This window comes from Pleurodeles waltl, chromosome 11 (assembly GCF_031143425.1).
Source record: "Pleurodeles waltl isolate 20211129_DDA chromosome 11, aPleWal1.hap1.20221129, whole genome shotgun sequence".
In the NCBI taxonomy this organism is placed as follows: Eukaryota; Metazoa; Chordata; class Amphibia; order Caudata; family Salamandridae; genus Pleurodeles; species Pleurodeles waltl.
Window position 1 is genome coordinate 891,190,105 of NC_090450.1, and position 23,932 is coordinate 891,214,036.

The window sequence follows — 23,932 nt, forward strand, 5'->3', positions numbered from 1 at the left end:
AGATGTTAGAATGTTTTTGGGAATGGTGGGCTACTGTCGCCAGTGGATTCCCAACTTCTCAATTATCTCTAAGCCTTTGGTGAGGTTGACTGTCAAGGAGATTAAGGATGGCCTGGGTGCCCTAACTATGTCCGAGCAAGAAATAAAGGCATTCATTGAACTGAGAGAGTGCATGTGCAGGGCTCCAGCTTTAGGTGTGCCTGATTACACAAAGCCTTTTGTCTTGTTTTGTCATGAACGTGATGATTGTTCTTTGTCTGTCCTGACACAGGTCCATGGAGGTGCAAGCCTCCCAGTAGCATATTTTTCAGCTCTTTGGATCCAGTCGCAGCAGCCTTACCGGGTTGTTTGAGAGCAGTTGCAGCAGTGCGAAGGCATAATGATGGAATATCCTTTAACAGTAATGGTCCCACATTCAGTTGAAATACTACTCACCTGAACTAAGACAAATGACAAATGTGAGACTCACCAAATATGAAACGATTATATTGGGGTCACCTAATGTATCACTGAAACAATGTACTGTATTGAACCCGGCAACTTTGCTTCCCAATGAGAATAAAGATATTGATGATGCTGAGGAAGTAGAACATGATTGTCTTGAGGTAACCAAACTGTGCACCAAACCGAGACCTGATATTAAAGATATCCAATTGGAGGAAAATGATTACATTATCTTTGTTGATGGCTCATGTCTAAGAGACTCAGTGGGAGTACTAAGAGCCGGGTACTCTGTGTGTACAATCACCGGTATCCTGGAAGCATCTTGGCTCGAGAGAATGTATTCTGCTCAAGTAGCTGAATTAATTGCTCTTACTAGGGCATGCCATGCCACTGAGAACCTAAAAGTGACTATCTATACTGACAGGAGATACGGATTTGGAATTGTCCATGATATTGGCCAGTTATGGTCCCAGAGGGGTTTCCTGACCTCTTCTGGTTCACCAGTGAAAAATGGTGAAAAGATTAAGGAATTGTTGCACACGATTCAGTTACCTCTTAAAATTGCCGTGGTGAAATGCAATACTCATGTTAAATCGCAAGACTTTTTGTCAATGGGAAACGGATATGAAGATCAAGTCACAAGGATTTGTACATTGAACTGTATGTCGTTCAAAGATCAGTGGGAATTGTTACCGGAAACTGAAAATGAGACATGTACAGGTTATGCATTGAGGGTGGTTGACACAATGGAAGAGTTAAAATTGTTGCAGGGACGTGCCAGCAAAGATGAGAAACGCGCTTGGGTTAAAATGCAATGTGTACGAAGACCTTATTATTTGTGGGTTTCAGATGAGGCGAAAATGGTTTTGCCAAACAGTCTTTTGTCACAGTTCGCAAGGTTTTACCATGGACAAGCACATATTGGGAGAGATGCCATGATTAGGTTGTTCAAAATTGATTGGTTTAACCCGAATTTCAGACAAGCAGCAGAAGTGATTTGTCACAGGTGTATCATCTGCCAGCAGATGAATGCGGGGAAAGGGACTGTGGTGAATTTGACCCACATTGGGCGAGCAGGAGGTCCATTTAGCAGGATGCTGATGGATTTTATTGAGATGCCTGTGTGTGGAGGTTTGAGATACGTGTTGGTGATTGTATGCATCTTTAGTCACTGGATTGAAGCTTACCCTACACGTAGGAATGACAGTCTCACCGTAACGAAGTTGCCACTTAGGGAATTGATACCACATTTTGGGTTTCTGATCTCTTTAGAATCAGATAGGGGAAGTCACTTCAACTATGAGGTGGTTAAGCTCTTGTGTGCCACACTGAATATTGAACAGAGGTTGCATTGTAGCTACCACCCAGAAGCCTCAGGACTAGTGGAGCAAATGAATGGTACCTTGAAGTCGAGTATGGCAAAGATGCATGTACCTACAAATTTGAAATGGCATGATGCGTTGCTCTTAGTGCTGATGTCAATGAGAAATTCACCTAACAAGAAAACAGGGCTGTCTCCGCAAGAAATTCTCATGGGCCTAGCTCTGAAATTGCCCGCAGTGCCTGCAAATGCTCTTGTGAATATCACAGATGATATGGTGTTGGACAACTGCAAGGGTCTGGCTGACGTGGTCTGCTCTTTCTCTCACCAGGTGGAAGCAACCACACTGCCACCGATAACTGATCCAGGTCACAATCTGAAAGCTGGTGACTGGGTTGTTGTCAAGAAACACGTGAGGAAGTCGTGTTTGGAGCCAAGGTGGAAAGGGCCGTATCAAGTAATACTGACAACTACTACTGCTGTGAAGTGTGCAGGAATTCCAAACTGGATTCATGACAGTCACACAAAGAAGGTGACGTGTCCAAATGATGAGGAACTTGAGTTGTCGAAAATAACAACTACAGAAAAGGAAGTCTCAGGGCCGGAGAGTAATCAAAGGGGAACTGAGACTGAAGGAGAGCCCGTTGAGGATGGCTTGGTCACTCCAGCAAGATCCAAGATCCGGAGGGGTGACAGTGAGCCTATCTCAACTGAGGCACCAGGGGAACCGATGCAAAGAGAGGTTCTCCCAGAAGCAGACGGATAAGGGATTGAAGTAGAGCCCGTGACAGACCCAGAAGGCGAAGGGGAAGAGTCAGGAGAGAAGCAAAGCGGGCAGACTCCTCCTGAGCAAGTTGCAGGTCCATCAAGAGAAGACACCATAGCACAAGAGGAGGGCGGAGAACAGCCACAAGAAAGACGAAAAGGCTGAAAGGGACTGAAGGGAGATAAGTGGCCAGAACCGCAAACTGGAAGAGGGAAAGTAGTCATCAGCGAAACAATAGAGGAGGAGGTAGATACCACAAGAAAGGAAGATTTGAGTGAAGGAGAAGTGCATAGTGACCGCAAATTGAAAAGAAAGAGAATAGCAAACAGAAGATACGCAGGTCTTGAATGGGCTTATGTAACATCAGCTGAGTGGCAACAAGAATTCTTGGCATTCTGTTTTGATCGGGAGATTCCAGGTCAATACTACGGCAACTGAACTTGACACCAAGAAGAAAGATTGTGTTAAATTTAAAGTAAAGCTGAAAAGCTGAGAGAAAAAGAGACTGATAAATTACCGGATGCAACACTGTTAACCTGAATTGACCTGAGAAAAATGATTTTGACAAGCTGGTAACCTGATTTGACAAGGATCCTGGGAGTGAGTGAAACACTGTAAATACTTGCTAAAGAAAGACTTTGCTTGAAAAAAAAAAAAGAAGAAAAAGAAGAAAAAAGACCTTTGGACCTTTCTCAGTTGATTGTTTGCCTTCATATTGTTCTGCTTTCTGATTCTTTACAGATCATGATTAATAATAGAGATAATAAGAAGAAGAGTAGGATAGTAGGATTTGTAGATGGTTGAGTTTTATTTTGGGTGTTGTGAATGCAGTAGTAATCATAGCTGTGATGGTGGGCATGCCGTTGGTGGATAAGAGTGAGACTAACAATGCTTCAACTCCTGAGACTGCTACACTAACACCATGGGAGAGATTTGAGCAGAATACAAAATATTTGCATGAGGGAACTAACACGAAAGGGGAACTATCTACCAGTGTTTTCTATCGCTTGTTGAATGAGTATGTTGAAACAATGGATGCGAATAATTGTTATGTGTGTACAAAAATTCCGTTGTCAGTACAAGAAGGGGTTACCTATCATAGTTTGCCACTAACCTACGGGGTAAGTTGTAGTTTGCTATTAACAAGGCTTTATGATCAACAATATATTCAGTACTTCTATTCTAATCTAGATGTAGTGTTTTCTTTTGTGCCTATAAATGAATATTTGAGTAAGATAGCTAGAGATCATAGTATAAAAATAGTTAGGGGTTTCTTTGAGCCTACACTGACATTTGGTACAGCTTATGCGCATCGCAATAATCTAACCTGCTTACTAACACCTGTAGAGAAGAGCTTTTTAGATCACACTGATGATAGAAGAAAAGCGTTAAAGGAAAAGCTAGAAAAGGGATTCGAGAAACTAACGTTTGCAAATTATTATGCTTATAGTGCAATTGGAAGAGCGCCCCCCATGACATGCGGTCATGTTTATTGACCAGGAAAATGAAAATGGCCTTTAGCAGTTTTTTCTTATGTGAGTGGAGTGGGAGAGTGTCAAGCAGTAGAAGGTAATTATTGTGCAGTGTGTATAATCTACAAAGAAACAGCATGATCTCTGCGTAGCATAGTATTGGGCCTGGAAGGTCATATATTGTATTGTAATGGTATTTAAAATATTGATTGCTAACCACGATAAGGAACCGAAGCGCTTTACACTGCCCAGTGGCTGGGGATGTTCAACTTTATCAAAAAAATAATAATAATAATTACTACCCATCCATGGCAAGCTACACACCAGGCGCCTAGTCGTCGCAGTGATTTTGTGGGAACAGGAATGGTGACCCCCGCATATTCATTTTACCGTGATACCTTTGCATTTGCTTGCCCTTATGGTGTTAAGTATGTATTTCAAGTACATATCTCTTCTTTCCGTTCAGTGGCGGTGCTTCATCATTGCTGGGTTAGCTGAAGTGCATCAGAGTGCGCTAGTAGTGCTGCACTCACATCTCAGGTGCCAATGCACAGTGTACACATGTCACTCCCATCTCGGGGCCACATGGCTCCTCCCCTCCAATGCAAGCCTGGCGTGGGGGCATATCAAACCCTCGTAGAGACAAGCACATGATGGCTCCCTCTCTCTCCTTGATTGCCGGGCCGGCTCTCTCGCCCTGTCAGTTGAATCCCCGGTCCCCTACTCCCTAGGAGGCCTGAGCCAGCCATAACCTCTGTTGCATCAGCAACTTTCTGCCGAGTCCACAGCGGGCACCTCATTTGTCCTAAAGGAAGTACAATGTTTGGGCTGTGGTTTTCCTGTGTTGGGGGCACTTTCATTTCTATGGGTGGCTGCAAACAAGGCACTTAGGAGCAGCCGGTGGTCCCCTGTCTGCTAGTTGACGGTATAATCGGCCAGTGCTGCCATAACAAAAGCCAATTTTGCTTTGCTTATGCTTCACTTCGGTACAACATAATCATGCCTGTTTCTTCTGTTTCAATAGCAGGACGTGTTATGGATGCTCAGTCACTCCTTTGTCCGGCAGGCGACTGGGGGTCACTCAGCTACAGAGACTGGTCCAGAGGGTGAAGGGGTGCGTGGGACTTGTGTTCCCGGACTTCATTGCTGGTTTGAGGTGGGACCTGGATATGGGTAAGGCAAGTATACAGTGGTAATACCCCGGTTCAGGGCGTGCAGGGAATACCCTACACAGTCTGTTGAAGGTACAGACAGATGCTGCGTAGAGGGTGCATTTCTCCGATGTGGCCACAGTCTTTATCAAGGGTGGTGAGGGCGGAGGACCTCTGGGCCACGGGTTGCCCGAGTGGCGTGAGATGAGTTAATAAATGCTCCCTAAGTAACAGAGGGGTACCCAAGGCAGGGTACCCTGGAGATCACAGAAGGTAAGATCATGCTGTCCTGATTCAACCGGAGGATGTACACACCAGCTTGGGGGTTAGGGTGCCCAGATCGCTGGGGTGGGCACGGGGCTCCCGCTCCTGGCCAACTCACTTGCACCCCCACTGCAGCTCGGTGTTGGGGTTGGGGCGGAACCCTGAGCTCGTGAACAAGGGACAGTGAGGTGGTGGGAACCGCCCCCTCCCATTGGATACAGGTGATGTATTGTTCACCTGTGTGGTCCAACGGTGTTCGGGACGCAGGAGGATCCTTGGGTTTGCCTTTATCATGATTTAGGACAGGATGGGTTGTCGACTTACGGCATTTGTTTTTATGATTTCAAAATTGTCACATTGCAAAAACAATCAGATTGTGTCGGTTTACATTTCGCAGAGTTGGGGCAGGAACCTACTGGTGGCATCCGGGTTTTGTGGCAGAGCACCTCCCCAATTGGGTCTCAGCCTGTTTGCAGGTGGGGAGGGCGAAGGACCTTTGGGGCCCTGGTCGCCCTCGTGGCGGAAAGTGAGGTATTAAAGTAACCAGTAGCAACAGAGGGGTCCCCAAGGCTGGGGCCCCAGGTTAACACCAGAGATAGGATCCTGAAGTCCTGAGCCAACCTGCGGATGTACACACCAGATTAAGGGGTAGGTAGCCCAGATCGCTGGGGGGGCCAGGGGGCTCCCGCTCTTGGCCGCCCCGTTACACCCCTAGGCAAATTGGTGTTTGGAGGGGGGGCGGAACCCTGAGCGTGTGGACAAGGAACGGTGTAGTCAGGGCAACCGCCCCTCCTAGGGATACAGGTGAGGTACGGCTCACTTGTGTGGTCCAATGGTGGTTCAGGACAGGAAGGGATCTTGTCATAAGTTAATGATTTATGGTTACTGAAGATATCTTATGGATGTGATTTATGTTTTTTGTAATTATGAAAACGTTTATTTGAAGTGATTTATGGTGAAGTTATATGTATAAATATCATAAATATCTTGTAATAAAAACTTCTTCCAACCAATAAGTTTGTCGGTCTACGTATGGCTGGTGGTTTGGGGGTGAGGGCTTGCTGGCGGTCTCCGGGTTCTATGGAAGAACGCCCCCCAAAATGGGGGAGCGCGGCTCCTTAGAAAACGGGACCGCCGAGGCCCAAGAACCCCTTCGCACTAGTGGTGCGATGGGCTGGCCTGTTACTTCCGCCCCCACACCTCGCGAGGTGTGGGGGCAGAAGTTTAGGAAGGTGAATGTTTTGGCTGCACCAGCTCCGGCCGGTTCCAGCCGCCGCATGCCAGTGGGGGGCTACATAAGCGCCCCCCCAGGAAGGCTCGGCCTTCTTGCATTGTGGCGGCTGGAATGGCAGTAGGCTTGCAGTTGTCCCACCCACCCTCTCCTTAATTTAACTTGTGTAGAAAGTATTAGCCAGAAAGTGAGGTATTAAAGTAACCAGGAGCAACAGAGGGGTCCCCAAGGCTGGGGCCCCGGGTTAACACCAGAGATAGGATCCTGAAGTCCTGAGCCAACCTGCAGATGTACACACCAGATTAAGGGGTAGGTAGCCCAGATCGCTGGGGGGGCCAGGGGGCTCCCGCTCTTGGCCGCCCCGTTACACCCCTAGGCAAATTGGTGTTTGGAGGGGGGGCGGAACCCTGAGCGTGTGGACAAGGAACGGTGTAGTCAGGGCAACCGCCCCTCCTAAGGATACAGGTGAGGTACGGCTCACTTGTGTGGTCCAATGGTGGTTCAGGACAGGAAGGGATCTTGTCATAAGTTAATGATTTATGGTTACTGAAGATATCTTATGGATGTGATTTATGTTTTTTGTAAATATGAAAACGTTTATTTGAAGTGATTTATGGTGAAGTTATATGTATAAATATCATAAATATCTTGTAATAAAAACTTCTTCCAACCAATAAGTTTGTCGGTCTACGTATGGCTGGTGGTTTGGGGGTGAGGGCTTGCTGGCGGTCTCCGGGTTCTAAAAGACACAAGGCAAATTAGCTTTAGATGCATTACACGTAGGAAAGCTTTGTATATATAGGCCAAAATCTGACCATGACACTTTATTTGCGGGAACGAGTGAATGCAGACATGTGTTTTTGTTTCAGAGTAAGTGGACGTTCATGTTAAATGGACAGGATCCAGCAATCCCGGGAATCTATTACATATGTGGACTTAATGCTTATTACCGTCTTCCAAAGGGATGGTATGGGACATGTTATTTGGGAATAGTTTTTCCAAAGATTTACCAATTTGATGACTTAAGGAAGTTTCCTAAATTGTCTGAATTATGTCGTACTAGACAGAAAAAAGAGACAGCGGCTGCTGTTGTGGGTGATATATTTGGAGCAATAATTCCTTCAGTGGGAGTTATTTTGAGTTCCATAAAGATTTGAAAGTTATCTACTATTGTGGATAACATGCTGACAAACTTCAAAGGGGCTATACTCCTGGTGGATTCAGAACTTGCTCCGGAGAGGGCTATGACTCTTCAAAATAGACTTGCTTTAGACATTCTTTTAGTCAAAAGTGGCGGAGTCTGTAGGATGCTTAATGAGAGGCATTGTTGTGCCTACATACCCGATAATAGTGATAAGATTAGAAGTATGCTTACTAACCTAACAAGAGATAGTACAGATTTGAAGGAACTGAAAGAACCTGGAGTTTGGGAAAAGGTTGGAAAGGGACTTGCTAAGGTGGGACGACGGTTTAGTAATATTTGGCATGGGATATTTGCAAAAATAATACAGGGAATATTGATTGTTTTAGCTTGTTTATTCGGACTATGGCTATAATGTAAAATTAGTAAAAGAATTAGAGAAAAATTGGCAAAACGCAATATGAGGAGGGAAGAAAAGAAATGGGAGAAAATATTCAAAGCAAAATATGAGAAATCAAAAATGGGGGAAGAAATTGAAATGAAGGAACTAAGGGCCAGATGTACGAAACGTTTTGCGACTCGCAAACGGCAAAATTTGCCATTTGCGAGTCGCAAAACGCGTATCCCAATGCAGAAATGCATTTTGCGAGTCGTTACCGACTCGCAAAATGCATTTCAGACTCGCAAATAGGAAGGGGTGTTCCCTTCCTATTTGCGAGTCGCATTGGGATGCAATACCATTTGCGACCGCATATGCGGTCGCAAATGGCATCGCAGTTACCATCCACTTGAAGTGGATGGTAACCCAATCGCAAATTGGAAGGGGTCCCCATGGGACCCCTTCCAGTTTGTGATTGCACGCAAAAATATTTTTTCAGGGCAGGGAGTGGTCCAAGGGACCACTCCCTGCCCTGAAAAATCCGAAACTAAAGGTTTCGGTTTTTTTTTGTAGTGCAGCTCGTTTTCCCTTAGGGAAAACGGGCTACACTTCAAAAAAAAAAAACCTGCTTTATTGACAAGCAGGTCGCTAACATGGAGGCCTGCTGACGTCAGCAGGCCTCCATGTTAGCGAGTGCCCATACTCGCAATGGGGCCGCAATTTGCGACCCACCTCATGAATATTCATGAGGTGGGTCATTGCGACCCCATTGCGAGTTGCAGTCGGTGTCTGAGACACCGTACTGCATAGCAATTTGCGACTTGCAAATTGCGAGTCGCAGGGACTCGCAATTTGCAAGTCGCAAATTGCTTTTTTCGTACATATGGCCCTAAGAAAGTAAATGTTGTGAAGGGAAAGGATGTGTGTGATGACAAGTGTCATCAGAGGGGGGATTGTTGGAGTGTAGTTATTATAATCAAAATTACCATGAAATATTTATGAATTAATGCCTAATGATGCCACAATGAAAATTTATTCATGCGCTTTTACTAAACGTGTGTATGAAATGTGCCCACGGGGAGTGGCCACCATTGTATTCGATGATTAATGAAATAGACTAATAATGAATTATTAATGTACTAATGTATGATTTTGTAGTAGAATTAAGAGTTATATGTTAAGGTTTTGCTAATTAATCACTAGGCCTTAGTTAGCATGAGTCGGGCCTAGCTGCCCGGTTTCATATTAAATGTGTTTTTCTAACGTGCAATGTGCCGCCTTGCTGAAGGACATGAAGCCGTACTTTTCCAAGAGTTAGAGATGTATGTGTAACCATAGTAAATCTTCTCATGAGAACCCGACTTGCTCAAGGAGACATTCTTGTGGAGCGCAACAGTGAAATTTGCAACAGGTACAAGGTCATTTAGACTAGGGAAGACAATGGGACTACTGACTTGAGTAACAAATGTCACTTATTCCTCACCTGACATTCTACCCGTTGGAGGCATCAAACCCATGAACCAATAAACTACGTGAGAACTGTTATGGGGTGACAATTGTAATGAGGTGACCAATGGACTATTGGATGGAGATAATGATGCACCAAAGCTTGACCAATTGGAAATTAGAGACTTGTTCGACAATTTTAATATAACCTCATCACCCGAGGAGAAATGAGCCATTACAAACCATTGCGGAGCCATTCTCTGCCATTCCGAGCTATTATATGCCATTCCTATGCCTTAGCCATTACGAGCCTTTGCTATTGCCTAGACACTTTGTTACTCTGCTTAAAGACTTTGCTGTTTGATTCTTCAAACCATCCTTACTTTGCCTTGCCCGATGCTTACTTTTCCTCCTTATGAGGGAAGTGTCCCTTATTATCTGTCCTGATTAACTTTGCTGTGTTTCCTGGCTGATGGCAAATCAACTAATGTCCTGAGGACGAAGATTGACTCTCTATGCTGACTCATTACCGAGGGTAACTATATGATGATGAAATTGTAACTGCTCTTTTGATAGAGACCATAGTTAGATGTTTTCTAAATTTGTGTTACTAAATTGTTTTGCATGAAGCTCAACATGCTACTGCTAATTCGAGGTTAGTCAAGGAGTTCACTAAACGGACGCAAATAGACAAATGACTGAATCTATGCTTTGTTGAATAATGCGCTAATGATACTCTGCTAAGATTAATCCATGTTGACGTCCTGCTATGTTCTTATGTTTATGATCTTTGCTTTGCTGAAATCTTATTCGAGTTGCCATACTATGACATTGTTGATGTGTTTTCTGGTTTTGAAACTAATAAACTTGCTAGTAGAGTGTAATCAATAGGGAATAAATATCATAAATCTTATTAAATTTGGTGTGGTTATTCATGACTGAAAGGTCATGGTGTGTTTTCAAGTTTATTGATATTACTGATTAATTTGATTGACTTGTTATTGTGAATATTGATGAAGTTATTGATTTATTGATTGACATGTTGACTAGTTATCTCGTCTTAAGGAGACTTCAATCAGGGTCAAAAGATTCATCGGCCTAAAACGAGTCCCAGAGTGATTATATTATCTAGATTGGGATGCGTTAACAGTATCAAACTGAAAGCTGATCTAGTAGATTCCATTAGAAATAGCCATTATCCCAAAGACAAATATCAATTGAGATCTTTCCTTGGGCTATGAGAATATTAATTGTGGTTCTTTGATAACTTTACCTTACAAACAGAAACACTAAGAAAATTGATAGTGAGTGGTGTGAATATACCTTGGGTGCTAAGAAAAATGAAACATTAGAAGTTGTTTATATTTAGTGCTCCAGCGCTGTAACAGAGAAGATATCAACTCTATAGTGAGTGTGGATGCTAATGAGGTGAGTTTAGGAGCGTTTCTGAGTCACATAGTAAATGGAAACGAGAACACCATTGTACAAGATTCTAGGTGCCTAACAAAGTCGGAGCCAAATACAGTGCAATAGTGTTTGTCTACTTATCTTTGGGGGAAGAATTGTTTCATAGTTACTGATCATAAACATCTGGTCCACTGTTGAATGAGAGAAGGTGTAACAGAGCAGGTCCTGAATTATTTAGGATAATGTCAGAGACATATGAATTTAATTTCAGAGTTGAACACATATTGGGTGGAAGAAACTCCATGTCTGATTTTCTTTCAAGATGTCAATTAGAGATATTGCCTGAAGACCACAGCACTGATTATATGGTTGGTCTAGTTGACAGTTGAGCAATTTCTGAGAACCTACTAGTGACTGAGTAATGGAAACATTGTGTTCAGCATGATGTCGGTAATGGTTCTATAAAGAATTTTATAAATAATGTTTGACCCAGAGAAAACATGTTAGGTTGTGAAGTCAAGCCATTTTCCAAGGTAAACAATGAGTTGACCATAAAAGGGAAACGGGAATTAAGAGGAAATTTGCTTATTGTTCCATCGGTTCTGAGGTCACATTTGCTTAAATTTGCTCATCATGATCATGTGGGTCTGACGAGGACAAAAAAGAGTCTTCACATGTACAATTGGTGGCCAGGGATGAAAAAAGAAGTTGAGATGTTGGTGCCAGAGTGCGTTGAATGTAGAGAGGCAGTTAAATCTCTGTACCCCTAATACCCCTTTATCTCCATTGAAGTTCCTCGAATCACCCTGGGAGAAGTTGGGTACAGATTTCACCAGCTCCATGCACAACCTGCATGAAGACATGAGATAAGCATTGGTTTTGATTGATTACCATTCTAAGTGGTTTGAATGTAAGTTCTTGAGGTAACCCAATACCAAAGCTGTGATGGATTTGTTGAGAATGCTGAAAGAGAACATTCAATTGGCTATGTTTTCAGGGTCAGATGTTGCTGAAGTGGTGTCCAACAGAATTTGGAACTACCATAACACTCCTCATTCTTCTATGGGAGTTGCCCCTTGTTAGAAATGGGGTCTTTGGTTGACAGCCAGGTTACCCCCTGTTCAAGCAAGGACCCTGACTCTAGTCAGGGTAAAAGAGAATCACCCTCAGCTAACCCCTGCTTACCCCCTTGGTAGCTTGGCAGAGCAGTAGGCTTAACTTCAGAGTGCTAGGTGTAAAGTATTTGTACCAACACACACAGTAACTTATTGAAAACACTACAAAATGGCACAACACATGTTTAGAAAAATAGGAAATATTTATCTAAACAAAACAAGACCAAAACAACAAACATCCACAATACACAAGTCAAGTTATCAATAAAAATGCACAAAGAGTCTTTAAGTAGTTTTAAACACACACTAACGCTGCCAGCGTGAAAAAGTACCTTGGACGCGTCAAAAATAACCCCGCACGGGCCAGTGCACATCAAAAAGGGCTTGTGATGCATTGATTCCACTCACGAGTGGGACCATGCGTTGTTTCTCCTTTTGCCTGGTTGGGGCGCGTCATCTCATCTCTCCACAGGAGATCGATGAGTCGATCCGGTAAACACTCTCGGGCCCGGGCAAGCCTTGCGTTGTTTTTCCACGCACAACGGCACTTGAGTCGAAAATCCAGCCACACGATGATCCAAAAACCCAGGTTGTGATCTCCAGCCTCCGTCAACAATGCTGCGCGTTGTTTCTCCTGCTCCATGCATCGATTCTTCGGTCACGATCCCTACGAGCGTTGTTTCTCAGCTGCAGAGCCGGCGGCGCTTAATTTCTTCAGCTGCAGATCAGAGTTTTGTTGATCTTTTCCCCGCACAGCGCTCTGTGCGTGGATTTCCTTGTCTTTAGGCTGCCAGCTTCTCCTTTCAGGGTCCCAGGAACTGGATGGGCACCAAAGGGCAAAGTAGGAGTCTCTCGAGAGACTCCAGGTGCTGGTGGAGAGAAGTCTTTGCCGACCCTGAGAATCCAAACAACAGGAGGCAAGCTCTAAATCAAGCCCTTGGAGATTTCTTCTCAAGATGGAAGGCACACAAAGTCCAGTCTTTGCCCTCTTATTGTGGCAGAAGCAGCAACTACAGGATAGCTCCACAAAGCACAGTCACAGGCAGGGCAGCTCTTCTTCCTCAGCTCTTCAGCTCTTCTCCAGGCAGAGGTTCCTCCTGTTTTCAGAAGGGTTTCTAAAGTCTGTGGTTTTGGGTGCCCTTCTTATACCAAATTTCTCCTTTGAAGTAGACCTACTTCAAAGTAAAGTCTCTTTTGAATGTGAAATCCTGCCTTGCCCAGGCCAGGCCCCAGACACTAACCAGGGGGTTGGAGACTGCATTGTGTGAGGGCAGGCACATCCCTTTCAGGTGTGAGTGACCACTCCTCCCCTCCCTCCTAGCACAGATGGCTCATCCGGGAATGCAAGCTACACCCCAGCTTCCTTTGTGTCACTGTCTAGTGTGAGGTGCAACCAGCCCAACTGTCAAACTGACCCAGACAGGGAATCCACAAACAGACAGAGTCACAGAAATAATATAAGCAAGAAAATGCCCACTTTGTAAAAGTGGCATTTTCAAACACACAATCTCAAAATCAATTTTACTAAAAAATGTATTTTTAAATTGTGAGCTCAGAGACCCCAAACTCCACATGTCCATCCACTCCCAAAGGGAATCTACACTTTAATCAGCCCTCATGTTAACCTATGAGAGGGACAGGCCTTGCAACAGTGCGAAACAAATTCAGCAATATTTCACTGTCAGGACATATCAAACACATTACTATATGTCCTACCTTAACCATACACTGCACCCTGCCCTTGGGGCTACCTAGGGCCTACCTTAGGGGTGTCTGACATGTAAGAAAAGGGAAGGTTTAGGCCTGGCAAGTGGGTACACTTGTCAAGTCGAATTTACTGTTAAAACTGCACACACAGACATTGCAATGGCAGGTCTGAGACATGATTACAGAGCTACTTATGTGGGTGCACAACCAGTGCTGCAGGCCCACCATTAGCATTTGATTTACAGGCCCTGGCACCTCTAGCGCACTTTTCTAGGGACTTACTAGTAAACCAAGTCCAGCACACATCAACAACCTGGGGAACAGAGGCAAAAAGTTAAGAAAGACCACGCCAAGGATGAAAAGTCTAACACCCCTTGTGTGTTATTCAGAGGAAAGCATTCTTCCAGCAAATTATTTCCCAATTGGATTCCGGAAAAAACTAGCATTAGTGAATGACTACCAAATTTGGGAAATGTGAATTGGAGAGTAAATGATTCACAACCCAAAAGCAACCAAACATATGATGACTTTGCGAAAGTAAAGAATTTGAACTTTTAGGTGGAAAACGTGGTGAAAATCAGAGGAGGTCGTCAACATTTTACCCAAGCACATAATGTACGGGGTGGTTAAACATGCCTTTTTGATAGAAAATTGAAAATGGTAGAGCATCCAAAGGCAAGAGTGTTGAGGGAGAGGATGTGCAATTTGGTTCCTCCAATGTGAGAACTCCAGTCAAAACTACAGTATGTAATTGGTTGCTAGATTTCACAAGCGAATGCAACTTTCTGATGGGGTCATGGATGTGAGCGCTGATAGTGCTTGACCTGTGTCCTGTGGAAAGCAATCTAATGAGTTGGGGTCTTGGTCACAGGTAGGTTTGAGTTCTGGTGGTGGCAGGGCCAAAAGACCTGTCCGTTCTCCCAGGTATTTGAAGGATTACATCTTGTCTTTAAATGTACTGATTTTTTTAATACTGAGTTGCATTCGTTATATGGGTTGAAGTCATGTTTCTCTGCCTTGTAAGGGGGAAGTTGTGTTATGTTTCTCATTCATGTATTGTCTGTTTGAAGTTGGAATCTTGGAATATTCATTTGGCATCTCTTGGTGAAGGTTCTAGACTTCAGTCACTTACATATTGGAGCCTGTACTAGTCACCAACGAGACATTGTATGCTGTTTACTGTATATTCTGTTGAATGAATCCTTAACTCACTTCCCATGTTTGGTTTCCTGTCGCTGCAGCACCTATCATACCTACCCCTTGATTACATTCTACTACATAGCTCCAGAATGAACATGTAAGACTACCTGAACATTTTCTATTAGTTGTGCAATGGGCATTTGTAAAGTGCACTATCACCCACAAAGGTATCCTGGTGTTCAGGAGGTGTGTGACTATACCTGCCCATAGTAGGCTGTTTAAATGAAAATCCAGGTGTTCAGCTTCTTGCAGAATTCAGTCATGTAGTGCTTTGAATGTGTGTGTGAGGAGTTTGAGTGTGCTTGTGTATCTTGAGACAATATAATTCCTGAGGTGTGATGGGATTTGAGGTCTGTGTGGGAGGTTGTTGATAAGCCTAGCTGTCAAGGTCTGCGTGTCATGTAGTCTTCTAGTGAGTTGGTTTGTGATCCCAGCATAGAGGGTCTTCCCATTGGCTAGCTTTCTGATGATTAGGGTGTGAGTGACAGTTTATCTGGTGTTGTCTGGGAGCCTTTTGAGGGTCTTCCTCAGCATCTTCAGGGTTTGGACGCAGCATGCAGTTATGGCTTTGACTTGTGTGGGCATGTCCAGTTGGCAGTTGATGATTATTTTGAGGTACCTGGCAAGGATTCTGGGTGTGGGTGTGGGTCTGAGTTCGGCCGGCCACCAGTTGGATTCTCATGGTGAGGTGTTCTTGCTGAATATCACTAAGTCTGTCTTGTTGTTGTTGAGCTTGAGGCAGTTGGGTTTCATCCACTTAGCTATTTCAAACATGTAGGTGTTAAACGTGTTTGTTGTGCTGGGGGTCTTGACCAAGGGTTAGAGTATGAGGTGCATGTCATCTGCTTAGGAGAGGATGGTGATGTTGTGTGCATAGATGACATCGGCTAGAGGGATCATGTATGTGTTGAAGAGGGTGTGGCTGAGCGATGGAATCTGATTCACTCCGCAGATGAGTTTGTGGACTTCAAAAGAATAATGTGCCAGACTTCCTGCCTGTCTTCTATCAATTAAGAAAGAGTAGATCCATCAGAGAGTGGGTCCTTGGGTGCTAATCTTGTGCAGGTGCCTGATGAGGATGGGGTGTCTGCTACAGAGAGTTCCAGGAGAATGAGAGCTGCCATGTCTCCTCTGTCAAGGATGACTGGGATGTCACCTGCTATGGCAATGAGTGCTCTTTCTGTACTGTGATTGGGCCTGAATCTGGACTGTGTGGTGTCAAGGAGCTGGTGGTCGGTGAAGTGTTGGTTGACTATTTTTCTCTAAGATCTTTTTTGGGTCTGGTAGGAGGGAGATAGGTCTGTAGTTCAAAAGACTGGCTGGGGCAGTAGATAGATCTGTCAGTATAGACACAATGGTGGCATTTTTCAGGTGTCTGTCAATGTGGATGAGTCGATGGAGGTGCTGAGGATAGGTGTTAGTGCGTTACTCATCACTAGGAGTGCTTTGGTGAAGGTGTGTTGGGGGGTGTGGTGGGGGCAAGGGTCCGATGGAGCCCCAAATGTATGGTCTTCATGGTATCAGCAATTCTAATGGTGGTAACATGAGGCAACAACTTCAGGGTTCGTTCATCAGACATGATGGGAAGTCAAGTTGCAATGGTGATGTTGAGCATTGAAGTTGCTGTGTATGGATATGATTGTTACGGGAGAATTTTGAGAGTTTGTTGTAGGTGCCTTGTAAGGGGTGAAACCTTTTATGACGGCAAAAATGTATTTTCTTTTGTTAGTGCTGGTGTCAATGCAATCTGCAAAAGCTGTGCACTTGGTATTCTGTATCTGCTGGTGGAAGCGCCTTAGGGCTGATTTGACGATGTCTATATCTCTGCTGTCTTGACTTTTTCTCCATTTGCTCTTCAGATTCTGCTACATTTGCACTCCAGTTGCTTGCAGTTGTGTTTCGCCATCTGTGTATCAGCTGGCCTGTGCAGATTTGCAATAGGAAATGAAGTCTGCTTACTTGGCTTCTTCTTTTAAAGATTGTTTTGGCTGGAAACCAGTGATGTCACTTCCTGGCAGATGGATGATTAGAAATCCAGTGATGTCACTTCCTGTGCAGGTGGATGATGGGATTCCAATGATGTCACTTCCTGTGAAGAAGGAAATAGGAAATACATTCTGCTTGCTTGGCTTCTTCTTTAAAAGACGGTTTTGGTGGGAAACAAGTCATGTCACTTCCTGTGCAGTTCCTACATTTTAGTGGGCCATATTGAAAACAATTTTAACAAAGGAATCATAGGCTTACCTTACTAAGCAAGTGTCTGTATTTTATTCTAAGGTCATAAATTATTTGCCTTTGACTTTTTATTGGTCTTATCTAATACATATTTACATTTTAACACAAGTTCTAATCTGGCCTTTAAGATCTGTAGCTCTTTCCTTCATGGCATAACCCCTGGTGATAGTGCATCCACCACTTCTAGTCAATCAATCAATCAAAAAATGTATTAAGCGCACTACTCACCCGTTAGGGTCTCAAGGTGCTGTGAGGGGGCGGGGGTGTCGTTTACTTCTAATGGCAGCTTGAGTGTAGTGCATTTAGCCATTCATGTGTCTTGCACTCTGATTTGGCCTATGACACAGTTACAGTCATCCCTATTGCTACTGGGAGCACGGAGGGGTAAATACAGTGTCACAGAATCAAATGACAGGCTGAGTGCATGCCTAAGGTGGAACAATGCCAGTGCCAAAAATTGTAAACTGAACTCACAACCTTTAGAATTTGCTAAATTCTACTTCTCACATTTCAACTGCTTATAGGTTTTGTGGCCTTCTGATGCATGATGACACTGTACTGTATTGTCAGTATTAAGCAGTGCAAGAGAAGTGAACTTTCCACTATACATTTGGGTGCTTAACTGGCTGTCTTTCACATTCAACAGCTGGATAAACTGGTGTTGTTCAATTACTGTTCCAATGAAATGGCCAGTGAAGAAGTAAAACTTTGTTAAGTCATGGTAATAGAGCCAGCCATTAGGCAATGTGGGTATACTAATATGTGAACAACACAAACGCACTGACTAGTGGGAGCTGATTTTGTGCCTCTCTCTTCGAATCTGGACTTTTACTAGTTGAACAGTTAAAGCTGTCTTTAACTGGACCTAAAAAGGTAAGAATATTGTTGGTTGTGAAGAAATAAGCATTCCTCATAAGCATTGCTTACTGATAAAACACAACAAATCCTGCAGCTCGCTCCTTTAGATTGTCTCAGCGATGCAGGGATTGAACAGAAGCTATGACATTGATGATCTGGCAGAGGGTGAGTGTCAGGGGTCTGAAGCGGTTAACTTGGGAGCTACTGGTAGCTCGCCAGTGCCCTGTAAGTAGCTCCATGAAGAGTGCCCTTACACATAGGTAATTCAGATGGTCTAGCCATTTTGAAGATGGTAGTGCTATACACCAGAATATCCAGGGAATGGTTGCAAACCAAACCAATTACAGAGCCACTCACAAACATATTGCAATAGCCAAGAACACCTTTCTCCACTCTTATTTTAGCAAAGCTACATGGATATTGGTCACTTTGCAAACTCCGTTTTATTAATCATACAGTACCTGTGAAGACCGGGCCCAAAAAAAAGTGCCAATAGTGGCCAGAGTGGAGTTGCTAGACTAGAGAGTGGGACTATTGACGACAGAGTGGAAGTTTGTGATAACTGTGCATTAGCAGGCCTGTAGCTAGGGACAGCAAAGGCTGGATTAAAAGTGGAGACAAGGAATGTCCTTGTTTGTTTCAGATGCTGGGAGTGGTGTGTGCATGTATGTATTTGTATTTGTTTAAAAGCTCCTTTGTGCATACATCAGTATGCATATGTGTGCTAGTATATATGTGCTGTGTATGTAACTGGTGTTATGTCCCCCATTGAAAGGCATTATCTCACCCTTGAAACCAATGCTGGTGTCAGAGAACACTAAGCCCCTCATTACAACCCTGGCAGTCTTCTGACCGCCAGGGCCGCAGTGGCGGTCTGACCACCGCCAAAGTGGTGGTCTGACTGCTTTGGCAGTGGGCAGACCGTCACATTACGACTGTGGCGGTTGTGCCACGGTCGGACCGCTGGCGGTCCTAATCTGCCAGGGTAGCGCTGCATGCTGCGCCATCTTGGGGATGACGAACCCCCCCTCCACCAGCTTTTACATGACGGTAGCACTGCCATGTAAAGGCTGGCGGAGACAGGGAGACGAGGGCCCCAAGAGGCCCCGCTGCACTACCGGGGCCCCCTGCACTACCCATGCACTTGGCATGGGCAGTACAGGGGCCTCCATTGCTTTGCAGACAGTAAAAATCGCGACGGGTGCTGGTGCACCCTACACACCGACACATTGCCATTGGCCCAGTGTTGTGGGCTGTTTCCCGCTGGGCCAGTGGGTGGAAACATCGTTTCTGCCTGATGACCTAGCGGGAAACTTGCAATGGGTTCCACAGGAAGGTGCCCATACTGGGAGAGACCTGACCGCAGGAGTATGGCGGACAGCCTTTTCTGTCCGCCAAACTCAAAATGACTCCCTAAATGTATATTGTGACATATCCTAGGCATCCTTGGAATAATTATAGAACAAGGCAGCTGTCCTTGCAATATTTTGAGTATGCTAGGCCTAACTGTGACCATCCATCACATAATCGTGGCTATATTTGGAGTTTTAATGTCTTTGACTGTGATGATGTGGTGGTTTATAGAACTATGGTGGGCTCCATGGCAAAAGTATGTAGCTGACATACTTGTGGGCATCTTTGGGATAATGCTGGCAATTTGTATGTTATGCTGAGCATCTCTGGCATGTGATGGGAATACTATGGTTGGTGTAACAGAATCTACTAAGTTGATTGATTTGTACAGTTGAAATCACAAGCTGACAATCGGAGATCATGTAGGAAAACTGATGTTTTAGACAAGAATTTAGATTTTTAGAAAAAGAGAAGATTTTATTTGAGTATGTTAACTTAATATGGAAAGTGGGCATTTCATAGAACAACATGTAACTGATAAACTGAAACTGATATGCTAATGTCTGAAAACAAGGTGCTTAACAATTCAAACCGATTTAAATCTGCTCTTTGAATTATACTCTAGACCGAGCTGAGGAGATTTATAGTTGTTAGCATTTCCTTTGTGCTAGTGGGCACTTTCCACTGTGAATTTCATTAGTGATGCACATACATTTTATATTGATAAATATTTTTAAGTTGCTAATACATACTTATATAGTTAATATTCTGTTTATGATAGTTTGCCAATACAATATTGTGTCCCTCGGTATTGCAAAATATCACCTCTGGACTATTTTCTTTAATCAAAAGTAGCTCTTATTATAGTAAAGGTTGGATACACCTGATATGTGTAATACCCTTTACAGCTCCCTATCCTGGCAATAGGGGCCTGTATCTAGCACTAATCAAAATATCTTGCCCCTCCCCCACCACAACCTTATGGTATAGCTTTAATTCTTCTCTGCCTTTAGAGAGAACATTTAGAAATTGATATAAACATGATGAAGCCAGTGGTAAAATAGTTGCCATATATTTCTCCACACGTACTGCTGATTATCAGAAATATGGGTTACACAATGTAGATATGCTAAAATGTAAAACATTTGGTAAGTGTAGTAGACAAACAAAAGCAGTTGGTTGTTTTGCCTATTTGATTGTGACAGTCATTTCTGTCAACGCCATGGCGTCTGTAAATCACAAATTTCAGGAGTTAATTAGCAAACGAAACCTTATTGATTGAGTCTATTGTGATTGCAGTTTTCTTTCGAATTGCATTGTTTGCATTGCCACTCTCATAAACGTTTTGGTACTTACACCTCCTTGCAGATTCTTGAGTTAGTTGCAACCGGTAGATTGAGAGACGATCCACACCTCCACAGATGTTGCCTTTCTCTCCTTTGCACTCCATGTTACATTCAGATTCACTGGCATTTAAGGCTTGGATCTTGTGGCCACAGTAGCACTCTGCTCCAAATTCTAGCCCTGCATACAAGTACCCTCTGTGAGAGACACAAGACGACCTTGATTATTATAACATTAGTTTCTGCACACAGTGGGTGACAAAGTAATAAGCATTTTGTAATGATTATGAACACTCTTTTAGCATGTAATACAAGTGTTATGATTCAGAATTAAGAGAGTTGTTAGCTGCGAAAAGAAATTCTGTCATTTTTCTATCATGTGGAAACTATGTATTTTGAACAGTATAACCAGATGTAGAAAGCTTTTTGCATGTCGCAAACAGCGAATTTGGCTGTTTGCGACGTGCAAAAAGCACATCGTAACGCACACACCTCATTTTGCGATTCGGTAACCTGGTTAACGAATCGCAAAACAGGTTTACGAGTTGCAATTTGGAAGGGGTGTTCCCTTCCTAATTGCGAGTCGCAGTGCAATACAGGATTCGTTCGTGACCGCGAACGCAGTCGCAAACCAACCGCATTTAGCAACCATGTCAAATGGGTGGTAACCCATTTGCAAAAGGGAAGGGGTCCCCATGGGACCCCTCCCCCGTTGTGAATGGCACTGCAAACATTTTTTCAGAGCAGGCAGTGGTCCTATGGACCACTGCCTGCTCTGAAAAAATTAAACAAGGAAAACGGGCTGCATTACAAAAAAACAAAACTGCTTTATTAAAAAGCAGTCACAGACATGGTGGTCTTCTGTCTGCAGCAGGCCACCATCCCTGTGAGGGACGCCATTAGCAAGGGGGTTGCAAATTGTGACCCACCTCATGATTATTCATGAGGTGGGCATTTGCGACCCCCTTGCGAATTGCTGATGGTGTCAGGGACACCATCCAACATTCTGAATTGCGACTCGCAAATTGCGAGTCGCTCTGACTCGCAATTTGCGGGTCGCAATTCAGAATGTTGCTACATGTGGCCCATAGTTAGGTAGCTTTGATATCTCTGGGTCATGCCTTTCCTAGATTTGAACATGAATATGCAAGGGAAATGGTGTGCAGACCCATCCTGTGAAACATCTATCAAAGTCCCATCTCACCTTGTTCACAGTATGAATAAAGAAAGGAGTAGGTTTGACTGTGGAGAAGTGGAGATGGAGGTGTTGAGGATGTTGTTGAGTTCGTAACAGATAGGGTTGGCTCCAATCTGAAGAGATGGTGCAGGTAGGGGTCAGTTGGGGCTCCAGAGAAGATGGACAACATGATGGTTGTGGTGGTCTGGGCGGTGAGTGGGGTGCAGGTAGTGAGCGTTTGGTTGCTGTTTCCTGGTTGTTCATGGTTGATGAGACTGATGGTGGGAGGGTGAGGGCTGAAGTTATTGTAGATTGTGGATATATTGCTGTGGAAGTAGTCTGAGAGGGAGTCACAGAGTTTCTGAGAGGGGTGGATGGCATTCTCAGTGGCAGGACGGTTGGTGAAGTCCTTGATAATCTTGAAGTGTTCTTTGGTGTGGTTGGCCATGGAGTTGATGTAGTTGGTTATGGCTGCATTCTTGGCAGTTTTGATGTGACGTTGGTATTCGCTGATGGACGTCTTGTATGTGACTTTGTCAGAGGAGTCTTTGGAGGTATGCCATTGCTTCTTGAGTTGGTAGCTACTACACTTGGTGGTTTTGAGCTCTGGGGTTTACCAGCTGGCTTGTTTTGTGGTTCTGGTGGATTTGGGTAGTTCCAGTGGTGCGATTTGATCAGCAAAGTTGGTGACCCAGGCGCTGAATTTCTAGACTTCTTGGTTGAGATCTGCTGTGGTTTTGGGTTGCAAGGTGGTGAGAGATTGAGTCCATTGTGTTTTGGTGATTTTTCCCCAGCTGCGGTGGGTAACCTTGTCGATAGTGGTGGGTGATGTTGATCCTTTTCTGCAACGGTGAAGTAGACAATGGTGTGGTCAGTCCAGGTGGGCTTTGTGGTGTGCATGAACTTGGTTCTGAAGATGGTTTTGAGTGTATGTCTGGCTTTGTGTGTGGGTGTGGAGACTAATTGAATGAGTCCAATGTTGACTGGAGTCTTGGGTGAATTGGTACAATTGATTGCAAGAGTCTGTAAGTGGTGCACATTAATTGCGAATGAGGAGGATTGCAATTCACATGCATCTAATTGAGGAAAAGAGATGAAAAACAACTGAGCGAAACAACGTCTATAACCAGCACCATTTTATTGGATATAAGGATGCTCATGTGCAATTTCTGTTTATCTGCAGAGTGTGTGGTATAAATATTGTCATTTATAAATAGTGAGGATAGCCAAAGAGAAAGAACTGCACCACGCATCATCTGGTTGTTTTGCAGTTGTTTTTTATGTTTGCCGCTTTCTAAAGAGCTCTGTGTACGGCCTATCGCATCGTCCAAATTCATCCTGCCAATACGGCCCTGATTGCACCTGCATCCACTGTTTGGCCTTACCTTTGGGGGCCATAAATAATCCGTGTTGATTGACTGAGCGACCCCATCAACTGCTGGTGCAAGTCTGCAGTTTTGAAGTGGACAACTAGCAGATGTAGTTGAGCAGGGCCCCCCTTCTGCTGCTGTGACGTGTGTACTCCCCTAACTGGAGTAAACCTAGTCCCCCGATGATGTGAACTCACTTGCTGGGGGTGACCATGACTGCGAGCAGTGGCACTTTACTACGGAGACCGGCACGCCCTACCAGCGCTACTGGTGGGAGCACAACTGCAACTGCTGACCTGAGCCCCCCCTGAAGAACACTGAGCTCTCTATGGACCTTTGCCAACTCCGCACAGACTTGGGCCTGTGTCACTCCTGGAAGAGTACGCTCCAATTGCATGTGACTCTGGCCCACCGCACTCCACCCCGGCCTCATTGATGTGGGTCTCAGCGTGCCTGCCGGCCTGAAGTAACAGCTGGCCTCCTCTAGGACTGCCATTTCCGGCATGTGTAAGTCAGTCATCTGCTCTGCACTCTATTGGCTTTGGCGTCACC

General features: G+C 44.3%; 1 protein-coding gene across 7 annotated transcripts in view; it reads right to left on the reverse strand.

Moving 5' to 3' along the window:
• WSCD2 (WSC domain containing 2) overlaps positions 1–23,932 on the reverse strand; it is a 1,176,783-nt gene that overhangs the window by 407,020 nt on the left and 745,831 nt on the right. For all 7 annotated transcript variants that reach the window (XM_069214798.1, XM_069214802.1, XM_069214803.1 and 4 more), the window contains one exon: positions 20,847–21,031. In XM_069214798.1, coding sequence (XP_069070899.1) covers positions 20,847–21,031 — 185 coding nt within the window. The remainder of the gene's footprint in view (positions 1–20,846; positions 21,032–23,932) is intronic.